The 23,760-nt window shown below is 37.7% G+C and overlaps 2 protein-coding genes across 2 annotated transcripts; both read right to left on the bottom strand.

The window, feature by feature from the left end:
• Nucleotides 1–12: 12 nt before the first annotated feature.
• LOC108205005 (homocysteine S-methyltransferase 2) lies at nucleotides 13–6,209 on the bottom strand. Its single transcript, XM_017374747.2, has 7 exons — nucleotides 5,914–6,209; nucleotides 4,174–4,230; nucleotides 3,863–4,092; nucleotides 3,235–3,364; nucleotides 2,811–3,014; nucleotides 1,315–1,386; nucleotides 13–430 (listed from the first exon to the last, which is right to left on the bottom strand). Exons 1-7 carry the CDS (start codon nucleotides 6,091–6,093, stop codon nucleotides 281–283), a joined length of 1,023 nt encoding a protein of 340 aa, XP_017230236.2. The 5' UTR covers nucleotides 6,094–6,209; the 3' UTR covers nucleotides 13–280.
• Nucleotides 6,210–9,777: 3,568 nt separating this feature from the next.
• LOC108203095 (serine/threonine-protein kinase STY13) lies at nucleotides 9,778–21,290 on the bottom strand. Its single transcript, XM_017371866.2, has 6 exons — nucleotides 20,592–21,290; nucleotides 12,280–12,401; nucleotides 11,421–11,629; nucleotides 11,167–11,341; nucleotides 10,956–11,090; nucleotides 9,778–10,208 (listed from the first exon to the last, which is right to left on the bottom strand). The coding sequence occupies exons 1-6, from the start codon at nucleotides 20,890–20,892 to the stop codon at nucleotides 10,002–10,004; spliced, it is 1,149 nt and encodes a 382-aa protein (XP_017227355.1). The 5' UTR covers nucleotides 20,893–21,290; the 3' UTR covers nucleotides 9,778–10,001.
• Between the last annotated feature and the right edge of the window lie 2,470 nt (nucleotides 21,291–23,760).

Genomic DNA, 23,760 nt, shown 5'->3' with positions numbered 1-23,760 from the left:
CTCGAACAAACATAAAAAAGATCATATTACTAAAATTTGAATTTCTCATAGTACATAGTACATACTATCAGACCCTCAACAATTCAACATATCATATTCTGCATCCAAATATTGGATCAACCTTCTATCCTCCCAATTTAATTGGTGAGAAAAAAAAAATATTTCTTGGCAACCAAATATAGAATTTAAATCCCATAAAGGGGATCTGAACAGTATAAGACTATAAGCTGAAACTAGACCTCTTAATCAACTTTTGGTTGTTTTCCCTGCTTGATCACGTTCACGAGACCGATCTCGAAGCTAGAGTCCTATAAATGCCTCTGATAGTGTAGGGTGTAGTTCTGCAGCAACCTCCTACAAGAGAAGCTCCTATTTCACACCATTTGTTCACGTATGAAACAAAGTCGTCATCTGGCACTCCTGTATTTTGCTGCAATCAAAGAGTTGAAACATAACAACCGACGTAAATTAAGGTGTATCAAAATGCAGAAGTGATAATAAGAGGCTGCTTAAAAAAGTAATTACGGCTAAAATGACATGTCAACAGCTTCAGTATGTCAAGGGAAACATAATTATCCCTGATGCAATTGGTTCACCGAGGTAACTTAAAACTGCGTAAACTTTATATTTACAACAAAGGGGGCGGTGAAAGAATAACGATGCATGTAACACCGCTAAAAGATAACTGAATCATGTACTCTAATAAATTTAGGCTATAAACCCTGCAAGTGAAGTCATGATGCAAGTACGATTATATATGTAGAGCATATAGATGATACAAAAAGATAAGCAGCGACAAGTTTTAGCCAATAAAGGACACCGTCAACACTCAGCATATACTACCTTAGAACATATTTGATTCAAACTTGCAAAGTGTTCTGTTACATAGTGAAACACTGCACAATGCCAGATTCCATTATCGTTAATAAGATTGATGTATTCAGACACTTGCCAGCACAATTTTTTATTATAACTAGTAGACGAATAATGAAGAAAAATGGCACAAATTTCCAGAAAACTAAGTGCATAACAAAAAAAAGAAACACCAATGATGTAATGGTTCATCCCTTATAACTGCTTAGAATAGGCGCATATTATATTAAACCATTTTCATATATAATAGCTATACCGCGCACCTCAAATTTGGCGATGTCTTCTTTTGTTAAATACTTTAAATTTTTAATTATTTTGGGCCTTTTATTGTTGAAAAAATCTTATGCAATTTTTTTATTAGAGAAAAGAAAGAAAGAAAGAAAACATGGCAATTCACAAATATTATTCAGTACCATACTTCAGCTGTAGGGAAAAACTCACCACCCACTCTTTCTTCTGGGCGTCATAAGTCTCTCCACTGTTTGGATATATAAGTATCGGCTTTGTTGTCACCTACAATAAAGATAGAGTTGAGATGAGAAATATACCCTATAGCAACTATTAAGAAACTTTGAGCACGTTTATTTAATGGGATTATGATCCCCGGGACTTCTCCTTTATTAACTCTCATTTATATATATATTACAATCCTAACGTATTAAATGGACGAAACTATTATCTTCATTCCTCCGATATCAAATAAGCCCCCAAATGAACTACAAAGTGATCAAAACTTGTTCGTAGGACCATGTAAGGGGTTAAATTAAAAATATGAGTACATGTTATAAATAGTGAAGGGATTATAGTCCTTCCAAGTAAACATAGCCTTCAGTTAATTAACAATCAAAAGTAAAAGAAACAAGTGCAAAATAAGGAACTCGCAAGATATCTATCCTCTGCTTAAGTTTAGTGGTTGACTTGAGATCCCCATATGCATAAACAATACCAAGAAGGAATAAACTGCAAGAAGTACAATAATAGCAAGTGCTTCAAGTTACACGAAATGAAACATATATGATATATCTAGCTTTTAAAAATGATTCTCATAATATTTACCTCTCTCAATCTTCCTAAATAACTAACAGATTGTTCTTTTAACAAGTTAAAATTTAAAATTTAATGAACAGCTATAATTTTATTATATTTTTAAATTAGAAGGTTTACCGCAAAATACTACTAATATAAATTTCTAGAATATGTAGCCTATGTAATATGAAAATATAATAATTTTATGTACTATCTAGTCGTATTGATAATAGTTCAGGTATAAGAAATGATATAATGGAAATATACAAACACATGTGGAATGGTAAAAAAAGAAGTAAATCTGATTATATGAGCCTAATAAATAGCAATAAAGGGATGTAGGCAAATTAACAAAAGAAAGCAGATCTAATAAAAAAAATACAAGACAAAGATCGATAAGCTATGGAGAAACAAAAGGTGGATCAAATGCTTGACTGACTGGCTTTGCAAAATTACATTTGAACACTTCACTCGACCCACAGCATACTACAATATATAGGGAACTATTTAATATTGCATGGGGAAAAAAGGTTAAGAATTATGTACTCTTAGCACAACTTGGGTCCGCCCTTGGTTGAAACAATATTAGCTTTCGGAAGTGGAAGGTTCTACACAGTAATTTGACGGCTTATTCCTTTCTCCTAAAACCATGCTTGACCTAACCAAATTAATTTGGGGTACATAAAAACAACTCAATAATTGGGCAATTGGCTAAAATTCTATTGATATCTCCCTTTCCAGTATGAATCATGTCATACTCCCTTACAATCTCACAACTAACGATTCAAGCCCATATAAGACCTAAAACTCTTTACCACCAAAGCTCTACAAGTGGTAAGACAAGAGTTGCAAGTTTAATGAAGAAAGATATTAAAAAGAAGAAAAAAGATCAGAGTTTTTAGAAGTTCGACCTTTTTGATAGATGTAATCAGATCACTGATAAATCTGGGAGGTGTGCAGTTGATCCCAACCGCAACAACTTTTTTGCATGTATCAGCGACTGTGGCACAGTCAGTCAGGGAATCACCACTGACCACATTTATACCATCTTTAGAATTGAAGGCAAACCATGCAGGAATAGTTATGCATTTGTCCTCGAGAAGCTGAGCAAAAGCCTATCAAGCAGTAAACTATTCAATATCAATATCTTGTGTCAGGCCTAGGGCACTTAGTTCTTTTGAACTTATCAAAAATGCTTGGTGTCTTAGCCCACATTTCAGAATTGCTAAAAACACTTGTCCAAAACAAGTGTAGCAATTGCAACAAAATAAAATTATCGGCATTTTAAAGAGCTACAGGGATCACAAATATAATCCGTTATTAGCTTAAGAAAACCTGGGCTTCAAGCTTATTTGGAATTGTTTCAAATGCTAGCAGATCCGCACCAGCTTCTGCCAAAATATGTACCCTTCTGCAATGGAAGTTCTTCAGATACTCTAGATCTATAGCTTCACCATAGTCCCCACTGTAAATACGTAGAACCATTGACAAAGTCTGTGAGTACCTAGACACAGAGTCTGAAATACACTTGCTCTGGTGAAGGAGAGTGACAGTACTAAAAAGGTCTGAAATATACATGCCCCAGTAAAGGAAAATGACAGTATTAAAAGCTATATGATTTATTATACACTCGGTAGTTGATTTACATTGTAAAAAATCATCAGGGTCACCCTGAAAGACTGCTAGATGGCGAAATGACCAACGTGGTTTGCCTTGTGTATAGCGCAGATGGACTTATGTAGCCTTTTTTATAATATCTGATCCACATTACAAGCACTTTACAAGAACATGCCAAGATTAACATAACATGGGATTTGATCGATAGATCACAATGACATAGATGGTGCAGATAGAAATTCCCTCTCATGTATGATTTATTTCTACATACAAACTATGACATTATGGTTCATCTTAAAAGTTAAGGAACTGAGGTCCTAGATTATCTTATCAGGTTAATTGATACCTGTATTCAGAACCATCAGCTAAATAAGCCCCGTAGCTCCCTACAGATGCCGCAACTATAATAGGTCGATGTTTAAAAATCTTCCCATCCTCCGTCTCTTTAGAAGTAGATTTAAGACATTTTTCATAGTATATTTCTCTTGCCTCACAGGCAACTTCCACACTTCTTTTAAGCATGGCCTCACTTTCTAATTCAGAGTAGCCTTTAGCCTGAAAACCTTGGAGTGTTGCCTGTCCACAAGCAAGTAAACTTAAATGTGAGTTCCACACACACGGTACAGAGCATATCCCACACAAGCAGTGATAATTTACCTGATAAGATGCTGTAATTATGATATCAGCACCAGCCTCAAGGTAATCAAGATGTACCTGCTCAACAAGCAAATGACTTAACCTTAAAAGAATCACAAATCATGTAACAGCAAAAACTTTGGCCAGTATATGGATACAATATGTTCAGTACTGTGTTGCCAGTGGAGCACAGACATGCTACAAATCCAAGAACGATGGAAACAAATCCAAAACATATATAATGGGCATATTCTCAAAAATCCATAGTTTTGCATTTTAAAACTATTGAAATTATAAAGAGCTCATGTATAAAAATCCATAGGTTTGCATTTTACATGTTACATTTGTTAATTTTTCTAAAAGATAATAAAAATTTAAGGTATCATATAGCTTATTTATTATTCAATTAGGTTTTGACAGGATGACAAGAAAAATGGGATGGAGGGAGTAATTAATAGCACCATTCTAATAGCCCTAATTTTAAAACTACTCATAGTTGATAGTTATGCTGTTGACATCTGGTTACATATTTCTGGTTTTCCAACTACGCTACTTTCTGACTGGGACTCTGCACTAATCCATCTCGATCATGTAAGGTAAATGGCTGACTAGTATAGCTTCCTCAATCCAAAAGATTTACTTAACAACTTTAAGCACCATTATTAGAACAATATAGGTAACAGGAAAGAAGACAAAAAGATACAACAGACATTTAATAAGGCAAAAGTGCCCATAACACAAAAATAAGTCCCTCCATAGTCCATACTGTCCAGTATATATGTCACATGTTGTATAAGAAAATCTCTAAACACACCAGTAGTTCATCATAATTCAGAGGGTTTGAGGTTTGATTATTATAGAAACAGATAGGCCACCAGCCACAGGTAGCCATCATGTGCAGATAGTAGGTAGTATAATATTAACAGGCCAGATCACAATTTTTTTATACCTTCTACTATAAAACATAACTTGGATGGGTCTACCTTCTGCTAAAAAATATAGTGCAGTTCCGAACATTTTCTAGCCGGGACTTTAACTTTCTCCGCTATGTATTACAATAAGGCCTCTCTAATGGTGTAAGACGGGTTTGCCCAAATGAAGAAATTTAAAACACAGTTTAAAGCTAGTTACAAATCTGACTAGAAAAGGGCAGATTTAAAATTTGTCAGAAACAGCCATATGGTGGTCCAAATTTGTACATACTTCAAATCCTTACAGCTTACACTTGTTTTTACCATAAAGACAATAACCAAAACAAATCAAACACACAAGCATCTACAGTAACATCTTAACTGAAATCAAAACACGTCAGACACCACTAGCATCATGCATGCAAGACTAATCACCTTATCCAAATAATAAAAAAAAATATAAAGTGAACTAGTATTATACATTATACAACTCCCTCCACACCAAAAGGAACGAACAAATTCTTTTTGCAGGCATTTCAATATGTTCTGAATCTCAATATATTCCGAAGATAATATATAAATAATAGTTTTCAATAAATTTTGTTTTGTATAAAAATATTTCATATTTTTTGACAAAATAAAAAAATTTGAAAAGTAATATTTATAAGTATCTTCTTGGGACGGAGTAGTTTATTAGTATTTTATTAACTGCTATTAGTTTACTCTAAATTAAAAAAATGCAGCACATTAATATACTATAACTACAAATCGCTCGAATGCTCAACAAAATTAATAATAAAATCAATTTGTATATGAAATATATTTAAATATGTATGTGTAATTAATTTACCGAGCGAACGAGGTGAGGGGAAGTGAGGAGACATTTGGCGCTCCAGAGAGGGTCATTCAGGTCGGCTCCGTGGCGCTCCAGCTCCGTCGCAAGGCCGCCGTCGATGACGGCGACGCCGCCGGAGTTTTTGAGGAAGTCGGTCATAAACGACGACGTATCAGTGTTGTCGGCAAGGCCCATTGGAAACAAGTAAAATAGAAGAGAAAAGGGACTAATAAATTGCAGGAAGTGAGTATGGTGAATTTAGGAATGGGTGCTGACCTAACTCAAACTACACCCCTCTGCTTCAATTTATACCCCTCATAGCTGATACATGACTGGGATTTCAATTTATTTATTTATTTATTTTAGGGATTTCAATTTATTAAATGTGTCCAAATTAATACTCCCTCCGTTCCAAAATAATAGTCGCTTCGATTTTTTGCACGTATTTTGAGGTGCATAAAAAATATATTCTTAAATATTATTTTTCAAATCTTCTTTTTTTGATAAAAATAGGGATGTTAAACTTTTATTCAGGAAAAGAAAAATTCAAAAATAATGTATAGAAGCATGTTTTCTTTTACACCTTAAACTACGTGCACAAAGTCAAAGCGACTGTTATTTTGGAATGGAGGGAGTAGTATTTTTATTATTTATGAAATATCTTTAGATTACTTTAACAAAATGTAGGATTTTCATATATTTATATTATTCTAAAATTTGTATCTTCACTTTCTCGATTTTAAAGCTTTGATATTTATTCCTGAATATCTGAAAACGTGAATTTGTTTGTCGTTAATTAAGTATTCAATTTTTATATTATTTATATATATTAAATTATTATATATTTAATTTAAATAATTATTAAAATAATTTAACCCTAAATTTGTTATGGAAAATAAATTTAGCGTGTGAATATTAAAACACTATTTATTTATTACATAATAGTACAAAATTGAGAATATAAAACATCTATTAAATAACTAATCTGCATTTTTCGAAAATATAAAATTATTGAAAACCGTCAGAATAAGTCATTAGAACTTAAAATTTCAGAATAAATTATCATTGAACATGGGTTAATATTAGAGCATCTCCAAGGGCGATTTCTAAATTTGTTAGCTATAATGATTATGTAAATTGTTTATACAACTTTTTTGCTAACAGGTGAGAAAAACACTCCAATGGGGTTATGTATAATTATGTTAAGTTAAAATTATACATAATAGCTTTACAAGTTCAACAAATTTATTGAGTCAAACATGATTATCTATATTTTTTTTTGCTAAAGGATGATGGTTGGAAAGTATTTCTTTTTACATATCATCTAAAAGTGCCATTGAGATGACACATAGGATGACACATAGATATTTTAACTAATATGTCTCAACCCTTGGAGATGCTCTTAGTGCCCCTATTTCTTTTCAAAAGTTACCGCGCATAATCAGTTACTCAGTTACTCACTCCGTTTCAAATTAGATGTCTATTTTAAAAAAATCACACATTTTCTTAAAAGTGGACATGTAAATTGAAACGGAAAGAGTATTACAATAGTAGGCAAAATACGAAGTACCTGACAGTCTGACATTGCCATACAGATGATGCATAGAATATTATAAAAAAATAATCAGGATTTAATAATAACGTTTTTTTTTATAACGTTGTTTTTGAAAAAGGATAAAGTGATAACTTAAACCAGTAGTAGTATTATTATAAAAATAATGTACATAAATGTCACTAGGAGTCAGATATGAGAAAGAAAAGAAAAAGAATGCTTCACTGCATACTATATCAGTGGGCACAGCGGGTGAGAAATGAGAAATCTATAACAGATTCCCCTGGAATATATAGAAGGAATACAAACACAACTACACAAGCACCGAGGAACATAATTTTGTCAACTGTTGAGAGGCATTAGGATCTTGTCTCCACTAAACTCCTGTTTTGCCCCTTCTCTTCTTCTTAACTTGGCATCATGCTTTCTTTCAACGATGCTTGAATCGGAACTAATCAATTGACCGGTTAATTCAAGTTTATCATATTTTTTTTAAATAAATCTAAGTCTTTTAATCAAATCAGAATATAATCAACAAATGGATGAATTTTTATTTAAGACTTAATCCAAGATTTTTAGAACATTGATAACCATGTGTTATCGATTCTTTTCTTTCGATAACTAAAGCAGATGTCCCACTCAAGTATACATGTAACATGTGGGATTGAGCTACAATGTTGGAACCAATTCCTTGAAGCATTTGCATCCAACTAAAGTGAAAGTAAGAAATGACAAAGACCTCACAACTACAAGGGGCATGTAACATTATCTTCCAGTGAATGTGTGTTTTTTAAGCCATAACTAGGGAAAAATACAGCATATTATTATTTTTGATCCAGTAATTTTTTTTTTTTTTCCCATCTTTTTTTCTAAGCAAAGGGACGGAAGGAAGTTGGACTTCCAACTTGTAGCAAATTATTAGACAATTTATAGATTGACCGTCAAATAATAAAGAGCTTGAATTAATGTCAGCAACTGCCACAATATAGTAATCCCTCCGTCCCCTTTTACATGTTCATTTTGCTTTTCGAGGAGTCAAATTGACCAATTTTTGACTAAACATTACAAATTATCTACTTATTATTTTTAAAATCTGAAAGTTGCATATTAAAGTAGACTAAATACACTTTCGAATGGTATAATTTTTATTACTATTCTCAATTATCTAATACATGTAAAGTTCAGTCAAAATATTGTCAATTTGACTGGTCAAAAGTCAAAATGGACATGTAAAAGAGGACGGAGGGAGTACTTGTTACACGAATTAAAGGGTGGCAAGACAAAAATACTAAAACTTCGAAATTCCAACTCATAGCAGATTTTTAGACAAAATTTAAAGATCGATAATCACATAAACAAAAAACTCGAATCCATGTCAACAACTGTTACAACATACTCGCTGCACGAGTTGAGGTGGCAAGAAAGAAACACTAAAACTTGATCCTGCTAAAACATACTTGCCATCATGATAATTACTCACCAAGTATAACCAAGATCCAATTTAAAAATATATTAACCACTAAAATTCTGCTGCACAAGCCTAAATTTTAAATTTTAAATAGACTTTCGTGATCTAAAACTAAATACATGTTTTTTTGCATCGTTGTGTGTGCTTAAAAGAAATTTCAAAATATAATATATAAATCCTGACACTTTGCATGTTCAATTCAGCTGCAGAGTCCTAATTAATACCGGAAATAAGGCAAAATTACTCACTCTACGTAAATATCACATTAATACTACAAGAATAATCGAATTTTGCTACAAAATGTTATATTTAACACCTGAACCGTACGTAAATAACACATTAATACTACACATAAAGCGAATGCTACTTGAGAACCCTAATTAATACTACAAAAAGGCAAATGTTGTTGCAGGACCCGAAATTTTTGAATAGACTTTTTTAATTCAATTGTTAAAATATCTCATGATTTCAATACAAGATACAGAGTTCGGTTGAAAAATACAAAACTACAAAATAAGACTAATTCTTCCATAAGATCTCAGTTAACTTACCTTAGAGGTATAAGTTCTGAGAGTTCTTAAACTAAGGGTTCTAATATCAACATGACCCTATATATCTTTTACCGCTCTTACTAATAAGTATGCCGGAAAAAAACCAGAGACCCTGACCTCATAAACAGTTGCACAATTTCACTATATGAAACAAAAAATTAAAAATAACTGATTATCACAAACTTTGAGATCTCTTTTTGAAAAACATGCGATAAGAGTTGCTTCCTACAAATGCTCTGCAAGGCATTATGATTTCGTCTACTGTTAAATACAAAACACACTATCAATAACAGGAAATTCTAATAAACTCTATCAATAACAGGAGATTTTAATTTTACTATAAAATGTCATCAATTAGGCAAAGGTAAAACTTATTTACCGATATATAGATTTAAGAGAAAATGAAGTGTTTTATCCACTAATGTTCTCCTAAAGTACAAAACATTTCACGTACCATTACAGGCTAGCAATGAACTCAGACAGAAGATACTTTGACACAACAAGCCGTAATGTAGGAGTAAAGATTGGATCATTACGGGCCACGACCTGCTGTGAAACAGAAGCAACCACGGGCTTGATCCTCAGGTATCATGCCACCTCCCTTGCTCGTATCTATTGTTTCTAACAACCTCACAACCTCATCCATTTCCGGACGTTTTTCTGGGTTTGCATCCCAACATTTCCGCATGATGCTTGCAAATGGGCTAGGACAACATCTTGGCACGTCTGGTCGCAAATTCTATAAAAAAACAAAAGAAATATAAATAAATGAATACATGAGGATGTGGTTGCACAATCATGCTTTAAATAACAGAAACCAAACTGATATTCTGTTTATTCGACCGAGATGTTGAAACATGTTGTCTTTCATAACAGGAATTACAGTAAGCATAAACCTAAATCTTCATACATGAAGAGGAAAAGACAAAACAAATAAAAATTAAAAGTTAAGCTTGTCAATTTGGAGAGGACTAGATTAGCAAGTCTTGAATGTTGTTTATGAAGGATGCTTCTCGGTAGATGCAAGCAAGAACAGAAAACAAACTCACATGTGCACGTAGTAAGAGTGTCATAAGAACACTCCATATGTAAAAGTGCACATCATCTCCAAAAACCTTTTGAACACCTTACATTGTTGGGAGAAAGGTCTAATATCTTATAAATTATGTTTATATTTCCTCTCACAAAGTTAAGAGAAAGGTCCAATGTGTATATTAATTATATGTTTATATATTCTCTCAAATCTGACTTTGAACTTGAATAGTGAAGCAGAAAATGATAGCCATGTCCCTAAGTGGAGTACCGGCATTTCTGGTCATTTACCATAACTAGTTTCAGAGTTATTAAGAATCCCATGATCCATACTTGAGAGTTGAGACCACTAGATCATAAAGCTTTAAACTTTCTCAATCAGTTACAACTTGGCAAAACAAAAAAAAATATAGTTTCATGTACACCAATTACATGTCTTAAGAGAAAGAAAGACCTGGCGAACGACTGCAGAAGATACTTCAGCAAAGCTAAGATCTGGGTATGGCATGTCACAGCAGTAAATTTCCCATAAGCATATGCCAAAACTGTAGACATCACATTTTCTGTTGTAAGGCTTTCCATCAAGGACCTAAAACATATATGTAACGGTAAACAGTTAGCTTTCACACTTAAATTATATAAGACAAAAACCAAGAAGCAATTACCTCAGGGGCCATGTAACCAAGTGTACCGGTTTCCCCAGTCATATCTCTAGGATTCTGTGCTTCAACCCGAGCAACACCAAAATCAGCAATCTTCAGGGTTCTATTGATATCTAGCAGCATATTTTCTGTTTTAACATCACGATGCACAATCTTCTTGGAGTGGAGATAATTTAAACTGCAAGATACCAACAGAAAACACACATATAAATACTACTCACATACCATCTCAACTCCAACAATTTTTGTTTACCTACCCTCTTGAGAGGTCCAAAGCGAGTTGAACAACAATCTTGAATGCAAGTTTCTTTCTTGCGTTCCTGATTAAGTATTTCTTCAGTGTTCCTCCTGTTAAGTACTCAACCACAACACAGCAAGCTCTAGAAGGAGGGGAGTTATGTACATCACTTGAAGTGTTCTTGGAAGGAATCTTAAGATTTGATGTTCCCATTGAAGCACCAATGAACTACAAAAAACAATGAACCATTATTATTAAATCAAGAGTAAAGATTTGATGTTTATAATCATACAAGTAGCAACTTGCAAATCTGCTACTCCCTCCGTTTTAATTTTATGTCGCTTTGACTTTTTGCACACATATTTTAATGCTTTGACCACATCGTTAAAAATATGATTTTTAGTTACTTTTTTTTGTTAATTATAAGAATAATTGTTACTTTATAGTATATCTTTCTTAACAAAAGAAAATTTTAAAAATAATTTGTTTAACTTAACTATGAGGTCGAAGCACTTGAAAATGTGTGCAGAAGTCAAAGCAACATACAGAAAAAAGGAGGGAGAATTTATCTAGATGAGGAAGAAGAAAGGACTAATAATAACCCACCAAGAATTATTTTTTAAAGTGATTAATGATCTGAAGCAACATGCAGATTGCAGACACATCAGTTCCAAATTCCAACATTAACACAACAAATAATGTCTAAGCCCTTATGTATAGTTCAAGCTGTAATATAACTACATGATAAAATTAACAGCTTAATACATGTAGAGTGACATACTGTGCCACACAATTAAACAAACAACTAAAATCCAAGATATACATATATTGTGATGACCTCATACTTAAAATATTAATGAAAATTGGAAGACATTTACCTTTGTGACATTCGGATGATCAAGTTTATGCCAGACGGCAACCTCCTGCTGAAATGATGACCGAAGAGCAGCAGTTTCAGCAGCTGTGGCAAGACCATCCTCCCCCCAGTCCAGTACCTTCACTATAATGTACAAGGAGTTTAAAAGTTGTGAAAATGCAGAATGAGCAACAAAAATAATGGGTATTTAAGACATCTTCCATCACCACAAACATCTATGTGCTGTGCACAAATTTACAATAGCTGGAATACCAAATTTCGCATCGGATTAGTAACCATTTAGAAGAATGGGATAAAGGAAACAAAGGAAGAAGAGAACTAAGAATCAGTATCAGTTCCAAAATTAGTGCTGATAACAGTGTTTAAAGAACTCCTACAGGCTATATTCTCGAGTATGCAACTAGCCAGTTAAGTTACTAACTGATTTTACCTATACATGAAGAGTAGTTACAACTTTTGCTATTTTCTACCATCTGCTCCTCATTCTCCTGAATGAAAGTTCTAATATTTTTGGTTTCATATTTCCTAAATTAATCGGATTATACAATCACTTCTTTTAGATTCTGGTGTATCTACAAATTATACATTCAAAAATTCTCGAGCCTAAACCTTCTTCCACTAATTAGATGAGCTGTCTCGATCATGAACTAACTTGTTTGTGTTAATTTGACAGTAAGGTTTTCTTGAGAAGAAATAAAAAGTGGTTATCATACAATAATTTACTAAGAAGCCCCTTTCCCAAGTGCTAGATAAAAACGCGACCTCCCTTCTTTAAATTTTATGTTACCAGAGTACAGAAAATCTTTTCAGCGCTTCATTTAGAAACACTCTTTACATTTATATATAGTTTACTCCTTGTACAAATACACTAGTTAAATTATTATGTCTAAAAAATGAATGATCGAAATTTACTCATTCACCATCTGTTTTAGTAATATTAGTATTGGCAAACTGGTGAATATATAATTTTAACAAAACTGCTGAAGGCTATTCACAATAATTCACAAATAAATAGTGAGTATTAGTGACAAATCAATATAAGTAAAATATATGCTTTCAAATTTCCAAATTCCCCATAAAAATCCAAACAGTCAATTTAACATTTTTCATAGAAACAAGGAAAATATTACATTTAGAGGATTCGCGAGGTCTATAGAATCCCTCTCAAGCACCAAAATATTAAAATACTTACAAGCAGAGGTTGTGATTGTTAGGCATCTAGCAGCAAACAAAAACAATAGAAGCAGAAAATATTCTGCCGTCAAGTATACTACAAGATGCTCAGCAGATTATATATATACTGTTGTGATATAAATTAGGAATTAGTACAGCTATCTTTTGACCTATTAATGAAATATATATGTGTAAATCCATGATTTTCCATGTGATCTAATAGGCGTAGCACAACAAAGTACACTTGGCCATGAAGATTCATAAAAATATTCAAGGATCAAATCACAAAAATACACAAGAAAAAACAAATCCGACAATCACTATATTGAGTAACAAAAGAACAAAATACAGACAGGGGGGAAATTCAATGATTCTATCAACTGAACTCGAAGCACAACATAGATAACTTGAGCACAAAAGAACACACATATAAGAGCATCTCCAGCAGTGTCTTAGTGTCTTCCTTATAAATATTATAAAATATTGAATCCTCTTATAGCCAAATATGGCTAGGTCCTTGTTGGGCCAAGTATGTACTTAGTTTAACTAAGTAAGAAATGAATTGGGCTAAGAGTCCTATATAAAGGAAGGACGCGTCCTGCTGCTTATAAAGGGAGGACGCGACCGACCCTTGAAGAGACTAGTCTGAACGGAAGGGCGCAACCCTCCGTGACGCGACTGATCCGCCGATGTTGCGTATCTTAATGAAGAGGACGCGTCCTCCGCGTCGGAAGGAGGGATGTGTCCTCCAGGTCACACGTGTCCCATGAAGAGGACGCGTCCTCCTGCTTATAAGGGGAGGATGCGATCGACCCTTGGTGTTGCTTGAAAAGGACGCGTCCTCCGAGTCACAAGGAGGGACGCCTTACTTGAGAGTGTTGATGGAGAGACGCGACCGACCTCCGTCCACCCACGTCCTGTAATATGTGGAGGAGGGCACGCCCTCTTCGGAGGTGATCGAGGGGCGCGTCCCTTGTAAGAAGTTGACAATGAGATGAAGACCAAGGGCGTGCCTTTAACGGGGTGTCCTCGCCTCCCCGGGGGCGCGACCTCATGTTAAAGAAGGACCTGTCTGATGTGTTGTAAGAAGGCTCTTCTTATGGGAGAGTGTACATTCGCTGAGACAACCCTTCCGAGGGAGACGAAGACCGTCCCTCCGGGGATAGGAAGACCTACCCCTCCGGGGGGGATATGACGACCCCTCCGGGGGATACGACGACTCTTCCGAGGTGTTGTAGCCGTTTTTGTATATCATGTGGAGGGGAGGACGCGCCCTCCCCAGACATGGCCCGGGAGGTGCGGTCTCTTGTCCAGTAAGGAGGATTGAAGACAAGATAAGGGAAGGACGCGCCCTCCCCAGACATGGCCCGGGAGGTGCGGTCTCTTGTCCAGTAAACAGGGATGAAGACGGGAATTGGGAAGGACACGTCCTCCCTATCAGGGCGCGTCCTTTGACTCAGAAGAGGCATAGTTATGAAATACATGATGAAAGAAAGAGGATGAGTGAGTCTCCGTGACGACCCTTCCGAGGGATATGAAGACTAGTTACCAAGCTCATTTGGTAGTTATCAGGCTCATCTGATAGTTCCCGGGCTCATCCGGGCATGATCTACAATCCTCAATCCTGCTATCTGCCGAGTTAACCCTCGTGTGGGGGCTTGAGGTGATCATGGCTCTTGAAGGCCCTCCGGGGTAACACGAAGGCCGATCATATGTCTGGATCCTGTATTCTGGTGAGTTAGCCCTCATCGGGGGATTGAGACGATCGTGTAATTTGGCTCCTTGTCTACCTTGTTTGAAGATGAAGACCTCACCGAGAGGTGAGGACGTGTCCCTGCACCTCGAGGGGTTAGTCATGGCTCCCCCAGATAACTTCTCCATAAGAGTCGTGGACTCGTGGTAGATGCTATCTCTCGTAGTGGAGATATCGTTGAATCCGTGATCTATTTGGATTAGGAGTCTGAGGTAGTCATACTCAAGACTAATTCTAACAGGAGTAGGATTCTCCAAGATGGGCCTTCGGCCTATCTCCGACCTTATTGCCAAGAGGCCTAGTCCTGATCAAACTAGGACTCCTGGTTCAATAGAACTACGTACGGCTTGATCCCCTATAAATATAGGGGTACGTAGGCACATTGGGGGATCATGAGTTGAGAGCACGTGAGACCAACTCAAAACCCTAATCTCAGCCACCCCCTAAAACAAACAACCACCACTCTCCGGCGACCAAAACCACCGTCACGGATCTTGATTCCGGCCGTGAACCTCATCTTTGTTGATTACCAAATTCCTCTATCAACAAATTGGCGCTAGAAGGAGGGGCTATTCAAGATCTTCATCTTAGGAGGAAGAGATGTCACACGACGGAGATTCGCACGTAGAGGAGGAGCGTTTTCCGGCAGGGCGATGGCTAGAGCACAAAAGAGGAGGAGACCTTCATCTACTTTTTCAGAAAAAGGACGATATCTCCATCGGGAGTTTGAAGGAGGACGATCATCAACTAAATTCTAGGAGGTAACCTAATGTGCGAACAAGGTATTCTGGACCGGGGAGTCAGCGAAGGATGCGATTTTCGGAGACTTGACACCTACGAAGAGGGTATGCCTCCCCCGGACAGAGTACACCTCCCCCGGAGAGAGTACACCTCCCCTGACAGGGTACGCCTCCAGGTGATGTGGTGTCCGACGACCACCGTGAGGAATGCATCCCTTGACACCTACGAAGAGGGTACGCCTCCCCCGGACAGGGTACACCTCCCCCGGATAGAGTACACCTCCCCAGGACAGGGTACACCTCCCTCTGACAGGGTACACCTCCAAGTGATGTGGTGCTCGACTACCACCGTGAGGAATGAATTCCCTGACACCTCCGAAGAAGGCGCACCTCCGGGTAAGATTCTCACAATGCTTTCGCATGTTATTGCTAACAAGTCTGTTGTGGTTTGAGTCTTTACGAGAAGGAGATCGCCTCCCTGGAAGCCTCAACGGTTTTCTGAAGGGGCGCGCCCTCCCCAGAGCAAGTAATTTGAGGTTCGCGAGAGGCGCATGTTGAAGGCCTGACCACGTGTGATGATATGAACGGGAAGGTTACGAAGGGCGAGCTATTGAGATGGAACCTAGCTCGAAAAGTCGTAAGGGTGCGCGCCTTCCCCTGACCGGGCGCGCCCTCAGGTAAATACTAAACTCCCCCAGTATTTGGTTCCCTAAGACTACTACATGTGTAAATTCACAGGTAATATGGTGTTACCTTTATGAGGAATACACCTCTTCGCCGTGAGGAGTAGTCGCACTTTCCTCCAACAAGGCGCGCCCTCCTAAAGGGGTACGCCATATCCAACCAGTATTCTATCAGAGAACGAATTGCGCGCCTCCCTCTGACAGGGCGCGCCCTCTGGTATGTCTGATGCATTAATTGCTTCATATGATACTTTGTGAAGACAAACATACTCAGGAAGGAGCTCACTAGTCTTGAAGAGGTCACGTCCCTCCCTAGGGCGCGTCCTCTCGGAAGTACTCATCACTTGAGGAAGCACATGAGGGCGCGCCCCCAGGATAATAATGTTGAGAAGGGAGATGCTTCAAAGACGCGCCTCCTCCTAGTTGGACGCACCCCGAGTTCCAAGGTCATGTTTCCAGGGTTGATAATTTGGGAGGACGCGTCTTCCCCTAACAGGGCGCGTCGTGAGGTAACACTGACCATCAGTATTAAGTCGTATACATGATAAAGTGCAGGTCAAGTCTAACATGCTAAAGGAGCTGTCCATCTTGATGAGGGCGCGCCCTCCGTTCTACGGGAACGTAGCATGATACCTGCAAGGTCTTTGATTAAGGTACACTTAAGGCCTTTCAAAGGTTACCAAATTATCCATGACTAGCTCTGGGTACTATGAATTTTAACCATCCATGATACGCTCTGGATGTCATCCACGATTTACTCTGGATGCTATGATTATTTACATGTCCATGATACGCTCTGGATACTATATTTGCGCATCCATAATACGCTCTGGACATTATACTTGCGCATCCATGATACGCTCTGGATCTTACATATTCATGATATGCTCTGGATAACAGTTTATACTATTAATTCCCCATTGAGCTATTAGCTCTGGGACCCGTGCGATGCACCGGAGCTTTTTTAAACCACGATAAGATTCGTGATGCCTCGTATGGGATGATGTATGGACTGGGGAGTGGTCTTTTTGAATTTCTTAAGCAAGTGATTCACGCGTGAAAAAGTAAGGCTGCGCCAAAGGCCGCGCCCTCTACTTAATCCTTGGAAAAGATCAAAAGAGCCTTACAAGTAAGGCTGCGCCCTCTGCTTATACAGTCCTTGAAAGAAAAGAAATATTGCAAGGCAGCGCCATCAGCCGCGCCCTCTGCTTAGGCAATTCTTTAACAAAAAGAATTAAAAGGGGTCATGTTATAACTAGGCGGCGCCATTCTGTAAGTCGCGCCTTATATTTACTATTCCCAGATACCATGGACACACTAAGGCTGAAAAAAAAGCCACAAACCTTCGCACAGCGAAGGCGCGCCCTTCTTTTGTTGAAGTTCATTGGCGCGAATGTTATGGTTGAATGTGTCATTTGGAAGGAATAAGCGAAGCTGCGCCACTGTCAACGACAGATAGGCCGCGCCCCCTATTTTCTTTTGTCTACATAAAGATTGCTTATTATTTATGAACACATCAAGAAGACGCGACAGCCTCATGCTTAGCAACTTTGCTAAATGATCAAAGACACCGACATTATATACATGCAAGGCTTGTGCACAGCCTGCATCTTGGAATGTCGAGGAATAGAAGTGGCTTACGTCACGCCTCTATGCGCGGACGCGCTCTCGGAAGAGGATGTGTGGTATGGAGTAAAAATTTCCCTGATATCTCCAATATCAAGAAAATTTGGGGAGTACTTGTTATAGCCAAATATGGCTAGGTCCTTGTTGGGCCAAGTATGTACTTAGTTTAACTAAGTAAGAAATGAATTGGGCTAAGAGTCCTATATAAAGGAAGGACGCGTCCTGCTGCTTATAAAGGGAGGACGCGACCGACCCTTGAAGAGACTAGTCTGAACGGAAGGGCGCAACCCTCCGTGACGCGACTGATCCGCCGATGTTGCGTATCTTAATGAAGAGGACGCGTCCTCCGCGTCGGAAGGAGGGATGTGTCCTCCAGGTCACACGTGTCCCATGAAGAGGACGCGTCCTCCTGCTTATAAGGGGAGGATGCGATCGACCCTTGGTGTTGCTTGAAAAGGACGCGTCCTCCGAGTCACAAGGAGGGACGCCTTACTTGAGAGTGTTGATGGAGAGACGCGACCGACCTCCGTCCACCCACGTCCTGTAATATGTGGAGGAGGGCACGCCCTCTTCGGAGGTGATCGAGGGGCGCGTCCCTTGTAAGAAGTTGACAATGAGATGAAGACCAAGGGCGTGCCTTTAACGGGGTGTCCTCGCCTCCCCGGGGGCGCGACCTCATGTTAAAGAAGGACCTGTCTGATGTGTTGTAAGAAGGCTCTTCTTATGGGAGAGTGTACATTCGCTGAGACAACCCTTCCGAGGGAGACGAAGACCGTCCCTCCGGGGATAGGAAGACCTACCCCTCCGGGGGGGATATGACGACCCCTCCGGGGGATACGACGACTCTTCCGAGGTGTTGTAGCCGTTTTTGTATATCATGTGGAGGGGAGGACGCGCCCTCCCCAGACATGGCCCGGGAGGTGCGGTCTCTTGTCCAGTAAGGAGGATTGAAGACAAGATAAGGGAAGGACGCGCCCTCCCCAGACATGGCCCGGGAGGTGCGGTCTCTTGTCCAGTAAACAGGGATGAAGACGGGAATTGGGAAGGACACGTCCTCCCTATCAGGGCGCGTCCTTTGACTCAGAAGAGGCATAGTTATGAAATACATGATGAAAGAAAGAGGATGAGTGAGTCTCCGTGACGACCCTTCCGAGGGATATGAAGACTAGTTACCAAGCTCATTTGGTAGTTATCAGGCTCATCTGATAGTTCCCGGGCTCATCCGGGCATGATCTACAATCCTCAATCCTGCTATCTGCCGAGTTAACCCTCGTGTGGGGGCTTGAGGTGATCATGGCTCTTGAAGGCCCTCCGGGGTAACACGAAGGCCGATCATATGTCTGGATCCTGTATTCTGGTGAGTTAGCCCTCATCGGGGGATTGAGACGATCGTGTAATTTGGCTCCTTGTCTACCTTGTTTGAAGATGAAGACCTCACCGAGAGGTGAGGACGTGTCCCTGCACCTCGAGGGGTTAGTCATGGCTCCCCCAGATAACTTCTCCATAAGAGTCGTGGACTCGTGGTAGATGCTATCTCTCGTAGTGGAGATATCGTTGAATCCGTGATCTATTTGGATTAGGAGTCTGAGGTAGTCATACTCAAGACTAATTCTAACAGGAGTAGGATTCTCCAAGATGGGCCTTCGGCCTATCTCCGACCTTATTGCCAAGAGGCCTAGTCCTGATCAAACTAGGACTCCTGGTTCAATAGAACTACGTACGGCTTGATCCCCTATAAATATAGGGGTACGTAGGCACATTGGGGGATCATGAGTTGAGAGCACGTGAGACCAACTCAAAACCCTAATCTCAGCCACCCCCTAAAACAAACAACCACCACTCTCCGGCGACCAAAACCACCGTCACGGATCTTGATTCCGGCCGTGAACCTCATCTTTGTTGATTACCAAATTCCTCTATCAACAAATCCTAGTGATTTAGGACAAGATTTTGTATTTCAACTCCAACAATGATCATTATAATTCATTCCTTATTATTATAATAATAATAAAAATGGAAAGAGATTGATAAAATATGGAAGGAAGAGAGAGAAAATAAGTTACAATAAGAGAGAGAAATGATTTTTCTATTAAAGAAATCAAATAAGGCATGGCTAGTGGTGCCTTATTAATAAGGCATGGAAGGAGGATCCTAGTGATTTAAGGCACCTCTAAGACACTGCTGGAGCACTAATTTATGTCACATTCCTTATATTTGGACTTAGGACATGAAATAGGTAAGCTGCTGGAGTTGCTCTAATTGAGTAAAATCTGAGTCTAAAATTTTAACAGAAACTGATAGATACACATACACGAAAATAATTGTGTGGAAAATTTACCTGCAACATCCTGACCATCATAAGAACCTTTATATACAGTACCATAAGTACCATGAGCAATAACATTCCTTATATCCAACTTAGCCAAATCAATTTCCCATTCCTCCTTCTTTGTAGGCACTCCTCCTCCCCCTACTTCTCTGTCTCTGGACCAAACCCTACTCAAGTGCTTCTCTAACTGAAGATCCCAACTCTTGAAATCAATCTTATCTGCCCTCATATAATCTTTGCTGACATCCTTTGAGTTTGAGCCCATCAAAACCCCATCTCCCACAACAGAATTATCCCCTTCACCACTCATTTTACTACTAATCCAATACCAAAAACTTCAAGAACACAAAAAGATTACAATTCTGTATGAGTATGTGGATATATAGGACTAATTATAAGATTACCCAAGAACAAAACTGAAGAAACAAAGTAAAGTTCTAGTCTTTGAACTTTCAAGAACTACTCAAGAAAGTTGAACAAACACTCAAGAAAAAAATAGAGGAAAAAAGGGTTTAAAAGTATAGCAAAAAGACACCTAAAAATGATGAAATCAAAGAAAAATAGATAAAAACATGTTGAAAAAATTGAAATTTTGAGGGGAAAAGGAAGAATTTTGTGGAGGAGATAGAAGAGTAAATGAAAGGGGAAAACAGAATAAGGGGGGTGGAGGGAATTTATGAAGAAAGAGTGGGTGGCTTGAAATAGGGACCCCCGATAAGACTGTTCCTAAACATTTGTTTGTAGAGTACAAAACAAATTAGAACAGTACAATAGTGTAATAATTGGACATGTACTAGTGCTCCTAGATTGCTCCAATAAATATTACTCCCTCCGTCCCCCTAGTTGTATACATTGGGAGACGGAGACGCGGCACGGACTTTAATGCTTCTGTAGAGTGTAGTTGTGTAATTTATTTTTGAAATTTTCTTTTTCTGAATTAAAGTTTGGATGTTATATTTTTATTCAGAAAAAGAAAATCTCAAAAATAAATTACGGAACTATGTTTTATAAGAGCATTGAAATGCGTGTCGAGCAGTTGAAAAGAAACGTATACAATTAAATGGGACAGAGGGAGTAGTATTATACCGAATATATGTTAGCTTTTGTACTGGGCTGTCCTTAGGCTTATATTAGTTGAGCTTTCAATAACGGGTTTGTTTAGTGTGTCGTGGACACGGCTGGTTGCTGGTTGGGCGGGTTCGATGGCTCTATATCAATTAGTAGTGTTTGATCCTTCTGACCTCTTCATCCAATGTGGAGACGGAGTATGTTCGTTATACCTTTTATGACCAGATATTTTTATTTTTTTTCACACTATTATTACTCTACCAATCTCCTTTTTATACATTAAATCAATGGGTCCCTCCGCTTCATCTACTTTTCTTTCACTTTTTCACTACTTTATACATATTTCTTAACTTCTGTGCCCAAACCAAACGTAAAAAATTGACTAGGACGAAGGCAGTAACTAGTATCATGGAATTACTTAGCTTACGGACTTTATCAACAGGCGCTCCTATATACCTCCTTCAATTTCTCGATAAATCGAAATTTGACCAACAGTAGTTCAAATATATATATAGAAAGAATATTCTTTTTTATACTTCTTAGTATTAAATATTGCTCATAAATATCATAATAGGTATTCAAAGATTCATAATGAACTTCGAGAGGAGCTTCTCTTGCACCAATAACGCTTTGATCTAGTCGCCGTCGGAGCCACAAAGGATTATATTACTAAAAATTTATAATAAATTATGTAATTTTGTTCTATACATGATTTAGTTAAACTAATATAAATAATATAATATTATATAAACAGAAAAGTCACAAATTTAGGAGGGACCACAGATCCCTTCTCCTCAGTCCTCACTGATCCCTACCCCAAACCAACGCAAAAGAGAAATAAGAAAAGAAAATATTACTCTCTGCATGAAATGATCTTTCATGGAACGTACCAACATAATACAAATACGTCTCTCAACTGAGTGAAAGGGCAACCACCTTAGTTAGGTCTGGATTTCAGCATAATTACAACGCTGATATTTCATATTTATTTTATTCATTCATACGGCTAAATTTGTTAAAATATGAATACATATGAGTTTCCTATAGTCCGGTATTGTTAAAATATTACACAATCCTTTTCTAAACAATAAAACAAGAAATTATACATTAATACAACTAAGTACTACAATATCAACATGACAAGAATTAACTAAATAGAAATTTATTCTAAAAAGAGTTCTCTATTAATGCGTGCATGAACATATAGTTATATTTCTAATAATAATACAAGATCCACACTCAATTGTGAAAATAAGTCACTTGTGTATCACATTATTGAGCAATTTTTTAAAGATATCTAATAGTATTCCAAATTAATAAAAATAAAACAGTCCTGTTATAAAAAGCATTAGACCATAAAATAGTCTCAGAAGTACATCAATGTTATCTTAATTCAGCGAAAATAAGGTCCAATACGATAATTAATAAGCAGAGTAAACGACTGGTCTACATTTGCAGCATAAAATTCCAGGAGAAAAAACCCAGTAAACACGTTGTCGACAATGCATACTATTCCTTCCAATAACATTTAAGCATCAGTATAACGTAGATTACTCTCTGCTTTGTCAACATTGCTAGAAGCCAGGAGGAAGCAACATACAGAAAATTCAGAATAGAAAACCTTGTTGTTTTCGGATCAGCCAATGAATCACTCTTATTTTTACCTTTGTATTATTAGTCCCTCGTATCTCAATGGTGAGTAGAGTGCCATGTATCTAACATATTTTACGTCTCCTTTTGCTAGTTATTGCCGCCTCACATTGCTAATATCCTCTTCTAAACAATGCTGTTACTGTCACTTTTCTACAAGACACGGCTCGGTTCCATGTTTTTTTTTTTAGTCATTTCTTCTTTTAAAGTACAATTGACGTTAACATCAGAATTTTAGATCCCTATGTTGGAATATATAATGAAGTTGTATTCGACTGTTTTGGTTTGTTGACATTGTTCAGAAATGTGCGTTTTGCTTGCTCCAGAGGAAACAACCAACGAAGATACTAAGAAGCGAGTCTGAGAGATCAAATGTAAGGATGTTGTTTCCGCGAGAGCCGGACATATAAAAACTAATTGATCCCGTTTAACTAAATGAGAGGAGCGAAAGTTTAACATT

Source organism: Daucus carota, chromosome 1, assembly GCF_001625215.2.
Source record: "Daucus carota subsp. sativus chromosome 1, DH1 v3.0, whole genome shotgun sequence".
NCBI classification, from domain to species: domain Eukaryota; kingdom Viridiplantae; phylum Streptophyta; class Magnoliopsida; order Apiales; family Apiaceae; genus Daucus; species Daucus carota.
This window is presented reverse-complemented; position numbering and strand designations above follow the sequence as displayed.

What these genes read in the sequence shown, in the direction of transcription:
- LOC108203095 (XM_017371866.2), bottom strand. Translation starts at nt 20,892, where the DNA reads ATGAGTGGTGAAGGGGATAATTCTGTTGTGGGAGATGGGGTTTTGATG. An exon ending in TGATGGTCAGGATGTTGCAG is followed by an intron (nt 12,402 to 20,591) that starts GTAAATTTTCCA and finishes TGTACATTATAG; the next exon opens with TGAAGGTACTGGACTGGGGG. An exon ending in CTTCTGCAGTCGTTCGCCAG is followed by an intron (nt 10,209 to 10,955) that starts GTCTTTCTTTCT and finishes GTTTTTTTATAG; the next exon opens with AATTTGCGACCAGACGTGCC.
- LOC108205005 (XM_017374747.2), bottom strand. Translation starts at nt 6,093, where the DNA reads ATGGGCCTTGCCGACAACACTGATACGTCGTCGTTTATGACCGACTTC. An exon ending in CCCCTCACCTCGTTCGCTCG is followed by an intron (nt 4,231 to 5,913) that starts GTAAATTAATTA and finishes CTTGTTGAGCAG; the next exon opens with GTACATCTTGATTACCTTGA. An exon ending in TAATTACAGCATCTTATCAG is followed by an intron (nt 4,093 to 4,173) that starts GTAAATTATCAC and finishes GCTTGTGGACAG; the next exon opens with GCAACACTCCAAGGTTTTCA.